The sequence below is a fragment of the Danio aesculapii genome, chromosome 25, assembly GCF_903798145.1.
Source record: "Danio aesculapii chromosome 25, fDanAes4.1, whole genome shotgun sequence".
NCBI classification, from domain to species: domain Eukaryota; kingdom Metazoa; phylum Chordata; class Actinopteri; order Cypriniformes; family Danionidae; genus Danio; species Danio aesculapii.
This window is the reverse complement of record NC_079459.1, coordinates 13,560,068-13,581,146: the sequence shown is the minus strand read 5'-3', so window position 1 is coordinate 13,581,146 and position 21,079 is coordinate 13,560,068. Positions and strand designations below refer to the sequence as shown.

The 21,079-nt window shown below is 32.5% G+C and overlaps 1 protein-coding gene across 5 annotated transcripts in view; it reads right to left on the bottom strand.

The window, feature by feature from the left end:
- The window catches only part of cadps2 (Ca++-dependent secretion activator 2), a 351,417-nt gene that overhangs the window by 19,124 nt on the left and 311,214 nt on the right, over positions 1-21,079 (bottom strand). For 3 of the 5 annotated variants that reach the window (XM_056451362.1, XM_056451364.1, XM_056451365.1), the window contains exons 19-23: positions 19,370-19,511; positions 17,996-18,115; positions 14,104-14,133; positions 6,663-6,818; positions 3,214-3,361 (exon numbers count right to left, since the gene is read on the bottom strand). In XM_056451362.1, the coding sequence (XP_056307337.1) occupies positions 3,214-3,361; positions 6,663-6,818; positions 14,104-14,133; positions 17,996-18,115; positions 19,370-19,511 (596 nt within the window). The remainder of the gene's footprint in view (positions 1-3,213; positions 3,362-6,662; positions 6,819-14,103; positions 14,134-17,995; positions 18,116-19,369; positions 19,512-21,079) is intronic. The other 2 variants (XM_056451366.1, XM_056451367.1) reach the window with 1 other exon arrangement.

The window sequence follows — 21,079 nt, the reverse complement described above, 5'->3', positions numbered from 1 at the left end:
TATTGTCATTATGGGGTATTGTGTGTAGAATTTTGAGGAAATAAATCCATTTTAAACCGTTTTGGAATAAGGCTGTAACATAAAAAATGTGGAAAAAGTGAAGCGCTATGAATACTTTAATATTTAATATGAATACTTTAACAGAGCAAGAAAATGTTCGCAGTATGTCTGATAATATTTTTTCCTGTGGAGAAAGTCTTATTTATTTTATTTCAGCTAGAATAAAAGCAGTAAAAAAATTAAGGTAAAAATTATTAGCCCCTTTAAGCTATATTTTTTTTTTAGTCTACAGAACAAACCATCAGTATACAATAACTTGCCTAATTACCCTAACCTGCCTAGTTAACCTAATTCAGCCTTTAAATGTCACTTTAAGCTGTATAGAAGTGTCTTGAAAAATATCTAGTCAAATCTTATTTACTGTCATCATGGCAAAGATAAAATAAATCAGTTATTAGAAATGAGTTATTAAAACTATTATGTTTAGAAATGTGTTGAGAAAATCTCTCCGTTGAACAGAAATCGTGGAAAAAAATAAACAGGGAGACTAAAAATTTAAAGGGGCTAATAATTTTGACTTCAACTGTATAATATATATATATATATATATATATATATATATATATATATATATATATATATAAATTATTAGCCCCCTTGAAATATTAGCCCCCCTGTTTATTTTTCCCCCATTTTCTGTTTAATGGAGAAAAGATTTTTTTAACACATTTCTAAACATAATAGTTTTAATAACTCATCTCTAATAATGGAATTCCTTTATCTTTGCCATGATGACAGTAAATATCTTACTAGATATTTTCAAGACACTTCTATACAGCTTAAAGTGACATTTAAAGGCTTAACTAGGTTAACTAGGCTAGTCATTGTACAGTTTATCGTTAGTTTGTTTTGCAGACAATTGAAAAAAAAAAAAGAGCTTAAAGGGGCTAATAATTTTGACATTAAAATGTTCCTAAAAAATGATAAAAACTGCTTTTATTCTAGACAAAATCAATCAAATAAGACTTTCTCCAGAAAAAATAATAATAAATAAAATAATATACATATATATAGTTGAAGTCAGAATTATTAGCCCCACTTTGAATTTTTTTTTCTTTTTTAAATATGTCCCAAATGATGTCTATTCCCAAATACTAACTAGTATATTTACAACTCTGTCAATGAATTCTAGTATATAATACAGTATTATTAGTAACTATTGTGAACTAATAGTAATTATATTGGATACTTTAGCTTATTTATATATATATATATATATAGGTGCTAGCACCTATTAAGGAGAGACACTGAGGCGTGATTTCTCGACTTTAACTGCAGTTCGGAAATTTAACTTTCACTCATGAACATTTCATTCATGCCCCCGTGACAAACTGGGTATTTCACGTGAATATGAAGGACTGGTGGAAGAGTGTTGTTTTTATTCATACCGCATGTCGAATGGAAAGAAAAAACTTCAGCATTTCGTGATGTGTGTGTGTGTGTGTGTGTGTGTGTGTGTGTGTGTGTGTGTGTGTATGTGGTCCTTTACTGACAGCCGCGTGTGTGGATCTTGTCACAAAATGCGGCGAAAAGTCCTGAATGACAGTAATAGTTTGATTGCGGTGTTTACTTCAATAATGCCACTAATATATGAATACTCCACGTCTTAATTCCATTTCTGTTTAGTTCAGTTATGACTTTCGTCAGATTAAGGTAATCAAAAATCGCTGCTTACATGGTAAACTCTTAATTAGAGTCTTGTCTTAATCATATTAAAATCGCATAAAAGTATTGTTGCTCATGTAAACATCCTTAATGTTCGACTCAACCACGCCATCAGGGCTCTGCGAATTTGGCTTTGCGAAGCAGCATTTTCTGTATGTACATACATCAATAGCAAGTATGCTATGGCTCGTGCTTATTGACAGTGGAAGATGATTTACAGTTAGTCGTGTCAGGAAGCAGACCACAGATTAGCATGTTGTCCTAACAGAAAACAAAACTTGGTGGGGGGGGGGGGGGGGGGGGGGGGGGGGGTTGGTCTGGGTGTGTCCTAAAAGTTAGAAAACTCCTGGTCTAAGCTAATGATTGAGAGAAAACGTCACAAATGGGCAGGACTTTGTCAATCAAAGGAAGAATGTCAATCAAAGGGAGAACGTCAATCAAAGGGAGAACGTCAATCGAAGCGTTTCTGCAGACTTTTTTAATAAATGTGATTATAAAAAATAGAATTAATGAATTTTTACCATTAGAGGCTGGCTATATTCACACACTGTTGCCACACAAGTATGTTTAAACCCCCTTTAAAAGTGATTTTTGCATAATAGATGATCTGAGATGATCTGAACATCTGCTGTTCTATATAGAGAAAATACTAAATGTTTTGACAGATATACTCTGTTTACCGAATTCAGTTCACTCCAGGTTGTGTCTGAACAGCTCAGTTGTATTATTTTCTCACATTATTGTATTTTTTGTTGAAGTAACTACCTCTTTAATGAACTGCTATGTAAAATGTTCTCAATGTTCACACAGAGATAAAGTGCACATTAAATTTTTGAATTATAAATGTCATGCAAATTAGAAGCTATAGTAACACTTTAGTTTAGGTCAATTATTCTATTAACTACTGGCTTATTGCCTGCCTATTATTAAGATATTAATTGTTGATTAGTAATTATAAAGTATGATCTAATTCTGCATCCCTAATCCTACCCAAAATCTAAACCCAACTACTACCTTACTAACCATTAATAAACAGCAAACTAGTAGTATATTAAACTAGTAGTGTTAGTTAATGGTTTGTTAATACCATCATTTGTGACCCAAACTAAAGTCTTACCGAAGCCACTAAAGATTTGGCTTGTTTGAAATGAAAATGGCAGTTCTAGGTGTCAAGGGCTCTGTGGAAGTTTGGCTTCAGCTTGTTCACATTCTCTGCGGCATAAGACTTTGTGTCAAGACTTATCTCCAGGCAGAATATAAAGATGTAATAATATCGGCCAAAGACACGGAACACTTCACACCAACGAATAACACTTGTGACAGTTAAACTCAAAAGCAAGTTTGAAGTATAAAAAGAGATCTTGTGCTGTAATTCAATGTTGTTAATCTAGCTCTCACCTCCTTGGTGTCAGCTGAACATTGAGAAGATGTTTTAAGAGATGTACTGTATGGTATGGATGTGTCTGGTTGGAAAGGATTGTGACGTACCTCCTGACCTTGGTCAAGAACACAAAGCTTGGAGCACTGTTTCTTGGCATCCATGAGAACATTGAACATTGTGCACACAGACAAGGCGACTCGGAAATCTGTGGACTTGCAAGACTTCTGCATTTTCGATTCAAAAGCAGCTTTGGTCCTAAATAACAGAGATAGCAGAGACATCAGCTGCATGAAGATCTGTCCTTGAATGGAGTCCTTAGAAGATTAGTTTACTTTCAGATTGAAAACGTACTGATAATTCACTCTCCCCTTCGTCATTCAAAATGTTAATTTCATTCTTTCATTTAAACGGAGAGTTGTCATTTACTTGATCAAAACCTTTTTGAGTTTCTTTCTTCTGTTGAACACAAAAGAAGATACTTTTAAGAAGATAGTCATTGACTTCCATAGTCATTTTTTCCTTAATGTGGAAGTCAATGGGTGCCATCAACCAGCAGCTTTCAAAATATCTTCTTTTGCAATCTCATAAAGCCCCGATCAGATCACACGAATTTGTCATGATTTTGGCCCAATTTCCCAATTTGACGTAGGGTGTTGTGAGGATTTGTAAAAGACAAATAAGAGTTGTGACACAAAATTCAATACTTTAATAATCTGGCATAGTTCACGGCAACCGATACCATGCCTGTGATGCCTCATGACACCATCGCAGTAAGTGTAGCAAGTTTTTTCTTGATCTTAACAAGTTACGGATACTGCAATCGGAGCACATAATTTCTTAGTTATCTCAGCGAGTACTGCCGTTAATGCGCTGGTCAGGTAATCAACAAAGAATAATAATTATTAGTTATGCAAACTTTAACTAATTTTCTAAAATATTACGGTGTTTTAAGCAATTTTATCTGACAGACTGGCACAAATTTGCAGACAACAAGTTTCTGAGTTCTCTCATCCTTCCAATAGAGTTCGTTCTTCTGAGGTAATCTGGAAACATGTTCATGTGAATACATTGTACAAGCATTTCCTGCTTATTCAAATTTGTCATTAATAGTGAAAACAGGTTAATAAAAGGCTTCTCTGAAACTGAATATTTCACTTTAATTTTATTTATAATTTTATTTATTTAAGATAAAAAAAAAATTGAAATAAAAAATATCGTTATAGCAACATTTGTTACTGCTTTGGGAAACAACGCTCATCACAGACAACACAGGATGACTGATCGTGAAGGAACGTGTAGTCTGGCACATTTGTTACCCATGACAAGTCAAGATTTTATTAAGAAAATATATATTTTTTGCATAATATCACATAGTGACTTTCATAACCGACAATAAAAATCATGTGATCTGACCGGGGCTTAAAGTTTTAAAACAACAAAAGGATGAACTATCCCTTTAAGATTTGAAAGAAAACATGGAGGATATTTTTCTCTATATAGCAAATGTTTCAATGCAGCTTCAAAAGAGGCTTTACATGACACCAGATGAGAAATAATGGTCTAAAATCTAGCAAAATGATAGAGACAGACCACATTTAGGCCACACCTTATTGGGTGGCAGGGGGTACAATACAACTCGCTTCATTGAACTTCTATTGGGTCCTTGTCATTTCTGACTGATAAAAAAATATAAAGTAGACAAGTTAAAAAATCCAAAACCACGTTTTTATAACCTGTCGACCCTATAAAACAAGTGTTTAAGGACACAAAATTAGAGCACAACAACATTCGAGAAATAAAGTTCTGCCCACTGGGAGGAAACCAATACAGGTTGATTCTGAAAATGTAGTCCTATATTCGTTTCTGGAGATCGCAAATTAATTAGCTAGAAGTACATATGGCTGCATTTCGTCTTTAAAACAAACGCTACTGGGTGGTATTCCTTTTCGCGCTTACCAGCCTACTGCTTACCCCCATGTGGATGGCTTTCCCGTTGTTACAAGATTGTGCAGTTAGCTCACCATGTACGTCAGTGGGCTTGAGATGCAGAAAGGAGTTGACCATGATGACATGGTTTGAGTCTGGCGAAAAACGGTTCAAGAGAGCGGGTAAGACAAAAACAAAAGCCAAAAAATAAAATAAGTAACTAAGGGTAAGAATCGTTAAATCTGAAAACGTGGTAAAAAGGCGAGGTCTTTATTTTTCTTGATTATTTTTGAAAACACTATTAGTTGGGTTTAGTAAAGGAGGAGGGTGGGTCAGTCGATCGGTCAGTCAGTCAGTCAGTCGACAGCGGTCTCTGGTGGATTTACGTAAGAGCAGCAGGCATGAATGGCACTCGCGAGAGAAATTTGAGATCTGAAAAAAAGCGTACACAGTGGCCTCTGATGGATTAGCGAAAACAAAAACTGCAAAAAAAAAAAAAAAAAAAAAAACGTAGCTACTGGGACGAATTTGGCTCTCTCCAGAAATGTATATAGTGGTATGTTTTCAGAATGAGCCTGGGCTGGAGGAAACGTAAACAGGAATGATTAACACCATGCCTAAAAACCTAAAAGCTTACGAATTGTAAAAAGGCCAGCCTTCAAGGAGGAAATAACCATTAGTTCTCTAATGCGAATCATTGTGCTTTACTTTTGTCCTTAAACACAAATTTTGGGGGTTGACAGATTATAAAAACTTGATTGTGGATTTTTTTTAGCTTGTCTACTTTACATTTTGTCACATAGCAATTTTAGACATTATTTTATTTGTTTATGTGTCAGAAAAGAAAAAGAGGCAGCATCCTGCAATACAAAGTCAATGGAGCAAGTTGGATTGGCCATCACCCCACCCCACCAATGGGGGAATGGCGTAAATCTGCTCTGTCTCTATCCACTTGTTAAGTCATGACCTATGGAATACTGTTTCAGAGTCCAAGCCACTACTCATTTCAGGTGAGAAAATGTTCGCTTATGACCACTTTTTAGTCACACATTAAAGTGAATTTTATATCAAATCATGGTGTGCACAACAGTCTCTAGACTTTCTGCACAGACATCAATATTTGAACAATTTTTGAAAGTATTAGAGTGCTTTGTAAACATTTATTATTACCATTTGTTGAGTCTCCCCATACAGTTTGATAGAGCACTGGGACCCTGAAGCCGCTTCGCGTGACGTCACACTTAAGAAGCGGATAGTTTTCCACACTGCCTATAATGTTTAACATGCAACTTTTAGACATTGTTTTTTTATTTCTTTTTTATTTGTCAGAAATGACAAGGAGGCACTCTCCCGCAATACAAAGTCAATGGAGCGGTTTAGATTGTTTTCCACAGTGGGCGTGGTCTTCAGATTATGACGCGTTGCACTTTGTCTCTGATGGTAACTTTAGACTCTCATTCTTCATCTGGGATTATGTAACACTGCATTGAAACTGTAGTTTGGAAATTCAAACTGTTATGCCACTATACGGAAAAAAATGTTTTCTTCCAAAACCTTCTTTTCGACTGAAGTAAAAGAGAAATGAACATCTTGGATGACTGCAAATAAAGTGTTCTTTAAAAGAGCCAACCTTTTGACACAGGCCTCCATCATGTCGCTAGCCATCAGTTTGAGCCTCTGCTCCAGATGTTTGGCAAACTCTGGCTCTGGCCAGTGCAGGTCCATGACGAACATCTGAAGAGCATCCAGCTTCCAGAATAGATCTTCTGATGTGGCCGAACCATTACTGGAGAAGACAGAAACATGCACATGCTTAGCTCGAAATGGACTATTTTTTTCCCCTGCAAAATACCTACATTACAAACCTAGAACTTTAAAGCAGTGTCAAATGAGTGGATCTTTATTATACTAATGAATAATTTTCACTTATTATTGTTTTGAATCTTAATATCTCAATACATGATAGCATGTTATTATAATTTATAACTCAATCAAACAAAAATATACAGTTGAAGTCAGAATTATTAGCCCCCCCGTTTATTTTTTCCCCAATTTCTGCTTAACTGAGAGAAGATTTTTTTCAACACATTTCTAAACATAAATAGTTTGTTTTTATTGTATGCCCACATTCACAAAATATAAACCTCAAAACATAAATTATGCGTGTTACAGATGAACATAATAGTTTTAATAACTCATTTTTAATAATTAAATGTATTAGATCTTTGTCATGATGACAGTACATAACATTTTTACTAGATATTTTTCAAGACACTTCTATACAGCTTAAAGTGAAATTTAAAGGCTTAACTATGTTAAATAGGTTAACTAGCCAGGTTAGGGTAATTAGGCAAGTCATTGTGTAATGATGGTTTATAAGTTATATAAGTTATATATATATATATATATATATATATATATATATATATATATATATATATATATATATATATATATATATATATATATATATATATATATATATATATATATATATAGCTTAAAGTAAAATGGTTTTTAAAAAATTAAGTATTTTGGCCTGGAATTAATCATTTATTGTCACCATTAATCACCATTTAACTGTGTTGACACTGATTACAATATCATCTTTTATATTTTTAATATTTCAATAGAATTTTATTTTTCAAAACAGTTCAAAAGTCTTGTAATAACCCCAGTAACATGCCAAAGTTTTTACAAGGAGTCTTTAATGAGTGGCTTTTAAAGTTAAGGTGTTTTCATACTACACACTTTTCACATTTTTATGTGTGTGAATGTTCATTTGTTATATTAAGTTATTATGAAGGTTATAATGTATAGAATTTGAATTTGTATATTTATTTATTTAAAAATATAAAACTTATTTCATATGCATTTACTTCTAAGTTATACTTAAAACTTCTTTTTAAATCATATATTGTTATATCGGCAACACTTTATTTTGATGGCCCATTTGAGTATTAGTAGACTGTCTGCTGAATATCTGTTGATACTGCTCCTTCAACAGACATTTAAGGCAAGGCAAGGCAAGTTTATTTATAAAGCACATTTCATACACAGTGGCAATTCAAAGTGCTTTACACAAACAGGAATAAAAGAAACAAGTATAAGAAAAATAAAAACAAATATCAAAAATGGTTTAAAAAAAATATTAAGCATAAAAACAGATAAAATGTGTTATATTTAACTGACTATAAGAAACTTTGCAAGTACATGTCAACTTACACTAACCCCAACCTAACAGTCTACTTATAATCTAATGATAATTAGTTGGCATGTAGATGCAATGTTACTTAAATTCAAGAATAAACCATCATAATAAAGCGTGACCAATTCTTAAACATATTATTTATAATAATATACAATTTATAATAATATTATAATGTAACATTGTGCTTTTTATTTACATTTTATGTTATTATTATTCATATTTTTTATATACAGTATATAATACAGGTGATCACAAGTAACACCACATGACACAAACACACTCTCATAAAAACTATCTTCACATTTTAGCCTTAAAACTCTCGTGCATTGTTCAGATAGACTACCATTTCGTTATGTTAGTGGCTGTTTTTGCCCTATTGACTTCCATTATAATGACAACTTTCTCTGTGTTTCAGCAAATGGAATGATTTTTGACACATTTTGACACATATTTTTGGAAAATATTTTCAAATTTTTCAAAAACTCAACAATACCACACTTTCATTATGTTGGTGGCGGTTTTTGCCACCCCTGACTTCCACTACAATAACATTTTTCATAGCAAAGGCATGACACCATGCATTCTTCACTGTTGCTGGTTTTTCTCTGTTGGGTGATGCACATTTAGAGAAATAAACCTCTCCTCAACAGGGAAAACCATCAACAATCAAAATTGCATGATTATCTGGTGTCATGGCATTGTAATTAAGTGTTGTTATAATGGAAGTCAATAGGGCAAAAACAGTCACGGACATAATAAAAGTTGAAAAATTTGAAAATATTTTCCCAAAATATGTGTCAAAATAAGATTTGTCATCAAAAACATTCCATTTGCTGAAACACAGAGAGAGTTTTGGCCTAATTAAGCCTCAAAATCACCCTAAAATGAAAAGCTCTCACTCCCTATTACAGTACTTCCATTTATTCATTCATTTTCTTGTCTGCTTAGTCTCTTTATTAATCCGAGGTCGCCACAGCGGAATAAACCGCCAACTTATCCAGCACATGTTTTACGCAGCGGATGCCCTTCCAGCTGCAACCAATCTTTGGGAAACATCCATACACACTCACTCACACTCATACACTACGGACAATTTAGCCTGCCCAATTCACCTGTACCACGTCTTTGGACTGTGGGGGAAACCGGAGCACCCGGAAGAAACCCACGTGAACGCAGAGAGAACATGGAAACTCCACAGAAACACCAACTGACCCAGCCGAGGCTCGAACCAGCGACCTTCTTGCTGTGAGGCGACAGCACTACCTACTGCGCCACTGCATCGCCATTACAGCTCTTTTTTACATGTAAATGACATCATCAATAAACAGTTAAGTTGTCCCAAACTAAAAAAACGCAGTCAAAGGACAGTAATCAGCAGAAGAAATACTGTGATATCAGTTTCTCCTGCATCCAGCAGACTGAAATGCCTCAGACAGAGAGCAGCATCTCCTGCTGTTGTGTGTGGACTCCAGTGGGTTTGAAGGGGCTCAAGAGATCTCCAAGAAAGACAGATGGAGTGACATCAACCGCAGTCGACACGGCAACGCACAGTTTAGGCCTCATGAATGTGCGGCGCAATGACAACAAGGAAAAAAAAAAAAGGCCACTCGCTCTTCTTGCTGTTAAAAGACTGTTACCTTCACAAGTGGCGGTCCGGGCAAATAAATTGCTTGGCAAAGTCCGCTGTGCAATTAAAAGGGGCGAGCACAAGCTCCCACTCGATTAATTAGCGGCGGTATGGTCCGTAAGGGCCCCCTCGGGGGCCTGCGCCTCCGCCTCAAGCCCGTTTGAGCAGAGGAAAGAGAGGCAGGGTGAACAAATGGACCAGTTTCTCGCCTGACGAACAAACTCCCCCTCAGGGAGAACACAAAGTTCTTGCCGAATCTAACAAGCAGCTAACCAGAGTCCCCTCTGACAGACACCCACAGGACTACACCCACCACACACACACTGTTTCAGGCCTGAAAGCTGGTGTGCTTTTGCAGTTCACACTCTTTAGGCTAATTGAGATGGATGTAATTTAACTTTCCAACGTTGTTCAGGCTCCGAGTAGACGCTCTGAAAAATACAGGTTCTTTATTGGCATCTTTCACAGAGGACTTTTAACATTCGTGGAAGCTTTCCATTACACTAAAAGTTTAACGGTTCTTCAGATAATTGAAATGTTCTTCTCACAGAGGGAAGCAATGGTTCTTATGTAACCATTTTCATCCTGTTGTGATAATTGAGAGAGCTGATCCAGGACAAACCATCTAGACTTGGGTTTGAATGCATAAGGTTACAGTATATATTTATATATATATATACACACACACACACACACATATATATACTATAATGTTTCCCTGATAACCTCAAATGCACAGCAAAGAGACAACAAGGTCACTTTTTATGTGTATTAAATTTGTTTGTATTGTTAATAAATATTGTCAATAATAATAATACTTACTTATTAACTTTGGTCTGACCTTTTTTCTAGCTTTAGGGGCAATACATACAGTACACACTCACCGGCCACTTTATTAGAAACACCTATCTAGCTGCTCGTTAACACAAATTTCTAATCAACCAATCACATGGCAGCAACTCAGTGCATTTTGGCATGTAGACACGACATGGTCAACATACTCGACCAAGATAAGCAGAAGAGCATGTCTGGACATGTCGATATAACATGTCGAACCTTGAGGCGGATGGGCTACAGCAGCAGAAGACCACATCGAGTGCCACTCCTGTCAGCTTGGAACAGGAAACTGAGGCTACAATTCTCACAGGCACACAAAATTGGACAATAGAAGATGTTATCTGGTCTAATGAGTCTTAATTTCTGCTGCGATATTTGGATGGTAGGATCAGAATTTGTATCAACAGTTCAGGCTGGTGGTGGTGGTTGTGTAATGATGTGGGGGATATTTTCTTGGCACACTTTGGGCCCATTAGTACCAATTGAGCATCATTTCAACGCCACAACCTACCCGAGTATTGTTGCTGACCATGTCCATCTCTTTATGACCACAGTGTACCAATTTTCTGATGGCTACTTCCAGCAGGATAACACATCATATCATAAAGTGTGAATCATCTCAGACTGGTTTCTTGAACATGACAATGAGTTCACTGTACTCAAATGGCCTCCACAGTCACCAGATCTAAATCCAACAGAGCACCTTTGGGATGTTGTGGAACAGGAGATTCGCATTATAAATGTGCAGTCGACAAATCTGCAGCAACTGCTTGATGTCAATCATGTCAATATGGACCAAAATCTCTGAGGAATATTACCAGTACCTTGTTGAATCTATGCCATGAAGAATTAAGGCAGTTCTGAAGGCAATATGAGGTCCAACCTGGTACTAGTAAGGTGTACCTAATAAAGTGGCCCGTGTGTGTGTGTGTGTGTGTGTGTGTGTGTGTGTGTGTGTGTGTGTGTGTGTGTGTGTGTGTGTGTGTGTGTGTGTGTGTGTGTGTGTGTGTGTGTGTGTATACAGTTGAAGTCAGAATTATTAGCCCCCCTGTTTTTTCCCCAATTTCTTTTTAATGGAGAGAAGATTTTATCAACATATTTCTAAACATAATAGTTTTAATAACTCATTTCTAACTGATTTATTTTAGATTTGCTATGATGACAGTAAATAATATTTGACTAGATATTTTTCAAGACACTTCTATACAGCTTAAAGTCACATTTAAATGCTTAACTAGGTTATTACGTTAACTAGGCAGGTTAGGGTAATTAGGCAAGTTATTGCATAACAAGGGTTTGTTCTGTAGACTATAGAAACAAAATATACTGTAGCTTAAAGGGGCTAATAATTTTAACCTTAAAATGGCTTTTTATATATATATATATATATATATATATATATATATATATACATATATATATATATATATATATATATACATATATATATATACATATATACATATATATATACATATATATATATATACATATACATATATATATATATATATATATATATATATATATATATATATACATATATACATATACATATATATATATACATATATACATATACATATATATATATACATATATACATATACATATATATATATACATATATATATATATATATATATATATATATATATATATATATATATATATATATATACATATACATATATATATATATATACATATATACATATACATATATATATACATATATATATATATATATATATATATATATATATATATATATATATATATATATATATATATATATATATTTATATTTATATATATATATATATATATATATATATATATATATATTTATAAGTACATTTTCTACATTATCTAATTCCACACGCCTAATCCTAACACCTCAACCCAATACTACCTTAATGACCTTTAATCGACAAATTTTATTTTATTAAAGTTTATTGAGCTAAAGGTCTTAGTTAATTGTTTTTTAATAGACCTTAATACAAAGTGTGACCATTCAATTTTAATTGGTTAGCTTTCAAAGCAATAAATTATTGATTAGTTAGTTAAGTGAAATACCACTACTATAACTACCACTATTATTATTCATGCTAATATTTTATTACAATTTATAATTAAAACTATATAATTGTTGAGAATGGAGGATGTGCAGATAGGGGTAGTTCCAAATGCAGCATTATTTAGAATGGTCAGGCAGGCACGGGTCGAAAAGCCAGCATAAACAGTGTAGAAGATGATCCAAGAGTATAATCCAAAGACAGGTAAAAGGTTCAGGGCAGGCGGCAAAGAATCAGAAAATGATAAACACGTCCAAAGTCAAAAACACGGGAAACCAGAAACAAGGAAAACACTTTGAATAACTGCAACAGCTAATCAATCCTCAGCAACATGAGTGTAAAACAGTGGGGTTTAAATAGGCCAAGTAATCAATGATCATGAATATCAGCTGTGTGTATGTGTCCAAATGACTGTCAACTGTGGCACGAGTGAGTGGTGCAAAGACTTCTGGGATATGTAGTTCAGTGGTAAGTGATTTCCAATGAAAAAAACACCGTTGGTGATTACAACAAACTATAGGAAGTAATCTCCAGCAGAGAATACACTGCTGGTGATCACAACAATAATACAGGTGGTCAAAACTTAAACTAAAAAATATAAAACAATGACAACAAACCTTACTTAGGAACGCTGATCTGACATCATTATCACTTAAAATGTCATAAGCTTAATAAGGCAAATTATTATTATTTGAAATGCATAATACAAGATTTAGGTTTTTTAGATATGGGGAATAAAGATTATTGCTAATGATCTGAATTAAATTAAGAATAATTTTAATTGCTTCACTATCAAACAATACAATAACAATGTTGATAATAATAATACTAGCTAGTTAACACCAATACTAATATAGATTAATACTAATATCAGATATTAATATTTATAAAACATTCTAATAATAACTAACAATAATACACCCACCAAAGATGCCATTTTTAGACCTGAAAACTGGGTTTTTGTGTGGTTTTGCTCTCAACCACGTTACTGGAGGCTCTGCAAATTTCCCATATCTCCTTAACCAAACACACCTTATTCAGATCATCAGCTCATTAGCAGAGACTGAAAGACCTGTAATGGGTGTGACAGACAAAGGAGACATCCAAAACTTGCAGTGTTGGTGGTCCTCCAGGAACGTGGTTGAGAAACACTGCCTTAGGCACTGCCTGGACACTCCACTATAGGATGACAAATGAATGTTAATGGAGACCCATGTGAGTCATCTTTTAAACAGCTTTCTGTGAAGTTTTTCATACTAAAAACAAAGTCACAGATGTGAAACAGACACTAAAGACAAGCAATATATCTGGTACTCACAAAATATCTGGCAAATTAATTCCTTGTCCGCTGTAAAATCAAATAATTGTGTTAAATTATGCCAGTGAAGAAGCCAATAAAAAACATCTAACAGCAAGCAACAAATTACACTAAAATAAACAAAGCCACATCGTTTACAAGTCATGCAAAAAGGGATGGGAATCATGAGCAAATTCATGATTTTGATTCTAAAAATAATTAACAATCCCTTTAGCAATTATTTTGTATTTCTATATACAACATAATACTATAACTAGATGATTAACAAAACACTATTTTTGATCAGTTTTCAACTAAAAATATAAGAATCCATTTTTTAGGACCTAACACAATTAATACAAAAAATAATTTAGACGTAATTATGTAGAAAAGACTGTCACTTTTATCATGTGATTTAGTTAACTGCAAGTTATTCAATAAACCATTTCAACTTCAATAAGTGGTTAAAGCTAAAAATGACTTTTAAATACATTTATATTAAACAGAAATCAGCCCATAACTGTTTATATATTAACTATGTTTCATTTAAGCACATTTTAAAGCACTTGATACAATAAAAAGTAGTCATTACAGTCATTCTATAGTTGAATGTATCATGATTCAGTCAACAACTACAAAAAATTCAGTAAACTAAAATTTAAGTGAGTTGGTGGACTACATAACTCGCCAGGTTAAGATTAAGGATGAGCTGATTCATATGATTCATTAAAGTACCATTTACACTAAAGTACCATTTTTAAGGATCTCAAAAGTTGAGATTCAAGTGAGTCAGAAGACTGTATTAAAAAGGTCAAGTGGTTAAATAGAAAAATGCTACTTCAATTACTGGAAGGGATTCAAACAATAATCGATTGCTGTCGTATCAGCTGGTAGACTGAAAGCTGATCATGACTTTTTAAACAAATATATTAAAAAGAAATCACCCATTAGAAACGGCTTATATAGTAATTAAATAGATTTTTTAGGTCTTAATAAAAAGCAGTAATTTCAGTTATATAATGTAGAAGAATATTATAAAAATAATGTAGAAAAAGTGGTAATTCTATCACATGATTCAGCAAACAACTTCATATGTTTCAGTAAACTGAGATTTAAGTGAGTCGGTAGATTGATCTGAGAGTAAACTAAGTAAACTAATTGGTTAAGGCTAAAACATAACTTTTTATTTTTATAAATTTATTAAAAATAAATCAGCCCATAACTGTTCATATATTAACTATGTTTCATTTAAGCACATTTAAAAGGCTTAATTCAATTTAAAAAGTAGTCATTTCAGTCTTAATAATATAGAAAAAATTGGTTATTCTATCACAGTTCAGTCCACAACTGCAAATGATTCAGAAAACTGAGATTCAAGTGAGTCAGTGGACTGATTCAAATAACTACTCACTTGGTTAAGACAAAAGATTAGCTCATTTTATTTGATTCATTAAAAAGAAAATGCTGGATTTTTTACATTAAAGTACCTTTTTGAGGACCTCAAAAGTTGAGATTCAAGTTAGTCAAAATACTCAATTAAAAAAGTTACGTAGTTAAGTAAAGTTCAATAGAATTCATCTTTATTTCTATAGCGCTTTTACAATGCAGATTGTGTCAAAGCAGCTTAACATAGAATGTCTAGTAAATTGAAACTGTATTGAAAAATTGTATCATGTGATTCAGTCAACAACTGGAAATAATTAAACACATAATTTTGACCTATTAGTTGGTAGACGGATACAAGATTCAATGTACCCCTTGGTAAAAGCTGAACATGACTTTTTAAATGTATTTATTTTAGGTAATTTCATTTCTAATAATGTAGAAAAAGTGTTCAATCATGACTCAGTCAACAACTTCAAATGATTCAATAAACCAAGATTCAAGTGAGTCGGTAGACAGATATATAGAAAAATTGTACTTCTATTACGTGATTCAGTCAACAACTGGAAGTGATTCAATAAATCATTTTGACATCTCAGTTCAGTGAACTGAGATACAAATGAGTCAGTTTTATAAAGATCTCAAAAGTTGAGATTCAGTTGAGTCAGAAGACTCATTAACAAGTGGTTATTTATAGAAAATTTATTGAATCAACAAGTGATTCATTAAGTTAGGTTTCAAATATGTTAGTAAACCAAAACAAACTTTAACCAATTCAATTCAAACAAAAAATAAATAAAAAGCTTGATTCTTTAGCTGATTGTTTAATTCGAACCAACTCAGAAGAATCAAAAGCACAAAGTACAAGTCATATTAATTTTTATCGTAGTTTGAAAAAGCCATTTAATCAAATAATGTTCTGTCAATTATTTCACAAGCACAGCTTCATTACGTTTAATATAGTTTGGCAGCACAGCACAAAGTGCCATGAATTCAGTGTTTCCTTGACAACTATACAGGAAACACTTGGAGAGGTACAGGATCTGATCCACATTTGTGGAAGAGCAAGAATTTTTTCAGAAGAACAAGAATTTGTTTTGGTACTGAACAAAAACAGCTTGTTGATTCCCAACCCAAACTGACGACAAGACACATGATCAGAAAAATAAATCAAGAAATACATCCTAACCCTCACACTGTCATGCAAATTTGGGTTGCAAGGCTAAAACACATTCCTTATAAATGACACAAATGCTTATTATAGCAGCTTCATCAAACCAATAAATATTCTCTGACATTTAAAGATGATGCTAATAAAAATAAAGATAATAACAATATGTTATATAAAATCTGATTTATTACTATTATTAATAATAATTAAAATAAATAATAACAATTATTATTATTTCTATTCCACTTATTATTATAATCATTATAATTATCATTTATATTTTATATTACATATATTAAAAGTATTTTTAATTAGTATTTTTAATTAATATTTTATTTATTTTATTTGTTTAATTTGATACAACAATAATAATAATAATAATAATAATAATAATAATATAATAATAATAATAATAATAATAATAATAATTAATAATAATATGAAATATCAGCTTGATCAAATGTTTTTAACAAAAACAATTATTATTATTATTATTATTATTATTATTATTATTATTATTATTATTATTATATTTTAATGATATTTTAATGATTTTAATTTTAATTATATATATATATATACACACACACAGTTAAAGAATTAGTAGCCTCCCTTTCAATTTTTTTTTTCTTTTTTAAATATTTACCAAATTGTGTTTAACAGAGCAAGGAAATGTTTAGAAATGTGCTAAAAACATCTTCTCTCCGTTAAACAGAAATTGGGGAAAAAATATACAGGGGACTAATAATTCAGGGGGGCTAAAAATTCTGACTTCAACTGTATATGTATATGCATGTATATATATATATATATATATATATATATATATATATATATATATATATATATATATATATATATATATATATATATATATATATATATTTATATATTATAACTTAAAAAAAAATTTAAATAAAAAAAATAAATATATATATATATATATATTTTTTTTTATTCTCATTATTACAGAGATTAACTTATAAAACATTAAATAAAGATAATAAAATGTCAAAAGTTTTTATTGATTATTAAAAAAAATATTCAATAATAATAATTCTCATTATTATATACATTTTATAAAACTTCATAGAGTATTTTTTCTTTTTTCTTCCTATTTTTTATTGATTATTGAAATAATAATAATAGTAATAATAATAATAATAAATATTTTCTCAAGTCACCGGCTACCGGCAAGCATGTCACAATATTAACTGTAGGCCTATTCCTAGTAAAAGAGCTTAATCAGCTAGCCCAGAGAACCCCTGGCCTATAATGTCCTGCAGACTTTGCTGCTATAATAAGCATATGTGAAGAGCAGTGTGCAGCGAGCGATGTGCCCAGCTGGCTCATACACACGTGCTGTCACACAGCGGCCCCATCCAGGACGGGGCTGAGAAGCTGGGCATCTGAGGCAGGTTAAGAGGTAGGTTGGGAACCCTGGGCAGAGGAACGCTTGGCAGATTGTTGGTGATGGTCCTGCCAGAGATCACAGAGTTAAAGAGCAGAGAGGCCTGACAATCAGACAGTTCATCAGGTAAAGAGCAGATCATGGATGACTGAATTTTATTATTTGGCTGTGAGAGATGAACAAGTGCTTAAGTGCCACTCGGAGTCTAAAACACCAAGTAACATCCATCCATCTGTCTATTCACCATTTCATCTGATTATACTTCTTGTTGTTTTTCGTAAATGTGTTTGCTGGGGTTAAACAAACTCCCAAATAGTTACAGAATTATCATTTTAATACATAGTATTCATATGGCTAAGTAGAAATAAAAGCAAATGTATGTGATAAATTATGAAACTACATAAATGACTACCGCAACTTAAAATTGATTAACCGTTCAAATAATTTTCTACATTATTATTATTATTATTAATAATAATTCTACTTATAATAATTCTACTACTAATAATAACATTACTACTACTACTACTACTACAACTAATAATATTAATAAAAATAATAACTACATGTATATAAAATATTAATAAACTAATTTAATGATTTTATTAGGCCAGGACTGCAATTTATTATTATAATAATACTTAATATTACTCATATATAATGCAATTGAATTATACACTGGTACTGTATTTTATAATCATTTATTACAAATGTTTGTAACATGGTAAAAACATGGTTTATCCATACTAAATATTAAATAATTTTTCACTTTAATAGATAAAAAAAGATCATATATAGAAATATATAATGATCATATAATACAAATCCTACTACTACTACTAAAGCAAAAAAAAAATTAAGATAAATTATTAGCATGATTATTTTTATATTTAAAAAAAAAAAAAAAAGACAAACTTAAAAAGTTATTCTCAACAGAAAACAGAACACAAGAGATAAAGTTCTACATAAGCTCTAATTTTCACAAGTTTTGCTTAATTCCACAGAATATTTAGCCTGAATGAAACTGAATGTTTCTTGTTTTCATTCGCATCAAATTAAATATACTGAGAATAAACAAGAAACTGAGGTACAAATCAGAAAAGCACGAAGGCATTAAAGGATAAGGATTAAAGGGAAAAGATCTATTAGGCTCCATTCTATTCCCTCTGTCCAATTATCTTCCGTTCTCTGAAACATGAAGTTAATTGGATTCCTGGAAATACAACCTAACACGTGTAAAAAAACTCTGCAACTTGTTCTCCAAAACGCAAAAGAGATCAATGTAAAAACACATACACCAAATTCAGGTCGATTCTACTTACTTCACAGACTGCCATGTCTCCTGTTCAAAACCGCGATGAATGGACTGAGCGATGGACGACTCCATCAGGTCAATGTAACGCACCACCAGAGGGCTGTAAAGGTCTTGCAGGTGCTTATGAAATGTCCCATTGCACAGGTGAGCTGGAGAATACATCATAAACACATTAATGAACATATACAGTATTGTGCAAAAGTTTAAGCCAACATTAAATCTGTCGATCTACTGATGGCATAATGGATATTTCTGACCCTTTACCACAAAACCAGACATAAATGTAATTTCTTATTGTAAATTTTTTTTTAATTGAGATTTACACAGGGTGAATAAATGATCTTTCAGTTAATGTATGGTTTGTTAGGATAGAAATTAGGTTAGGTTAGAGTTATAGAGAAATATGGCTGTTTTTCCTGGTTTGAGCTGAAACAAATATTGACGGCTTAAACAAATATTGACGGAATTGTGAATGTTGAAAAGTACAGATAGGTTTCAATCGATTATGCCATTGCTTCTGGAAATGACTTCAGTGGTTTTCATTTTCAGCATCCTTATGATCAGCTAACTACAGTGAAATCATATTTGTAAATAGAAAACAAGTGATAAAACACAAACAGTCATAAAATGGCTTCGACAGGCTCCAGACCTAAATATCATAGAGGTTGTATGAGATCACCTGGACTTAGAGCTGGGTGATAAATCAATTTTATCGATTAACTCGAGTGTGAACGTCACATCGATTTGATGGTATAAAAATTGTTTTTCACCATAACACTTGACGCTCCCCTCTGGGTTCGTGTAGTTCCCCCCGCACTGCCATAGAAACACACAAACAACATGCAGCGAGAGCAGAGGAGAACTCAAGAAATGTTGCACTCTTTGAAATGAAATGAAAAACATGGACGCAACAAACATACCCACCAAAACAAAAAACAAAAAAACGGCATGATTCAGGGCTCTCAATGTAAGACACGCGCATTTGAAACTGCACTTGCAACTTCTATTTCTCACAGTGAGAATTAATGGGTAAGACAGTTAATGAAGGAGATGCGCATATAAAAGAAACTGTTACTCGTAGACATCAGTCATGTAAATATCTATGACTGTTACTGATCTAATGTTGGAATCCAACCTTGCTGTTTCCGGATAAATTACGTGACCCAGTCGGAAAGATTACTGTAAATATCAACACTGACAAAACTCGCTCAGTGCACTAATCTACCAGATGCAGCAACCCAACACAAATAAAAGCAATAAAATCTAAATCACTAGTCTAATGGGAGTAATTTATATGAATTGATCTAGCACAAAATAAAAATGAATAAACCTCTGAATGCATGTTCACTGGAAAAAAAAATAATCTTGAAAAAGCTCCCTTTTTTAACAATCATTATGAGATTACTTTCACTGTAATTGTATAAAATGGTGTAATTTATATTACAGTTTTTTTGCAATAACTATGTCAGTTTTTTCAATACATTTAACAAGTTTTCTAAACTCTTAACACAGATAGCACAACACCCGTCTTTGTAGGCTTTACAATTGACACATTTCTTGTTGCTTTGATACAAAATGCATACAGTTAACGCCAATTTAATATGCTTGAACTTTTCTTACGCAGAAGCTCAATCAAGACCAAAACAATGTAATGTTACAGTCAAATTTACAAATGCTTTCACACTGTACGCCAGAAATGATAACATCATGTTCTAAA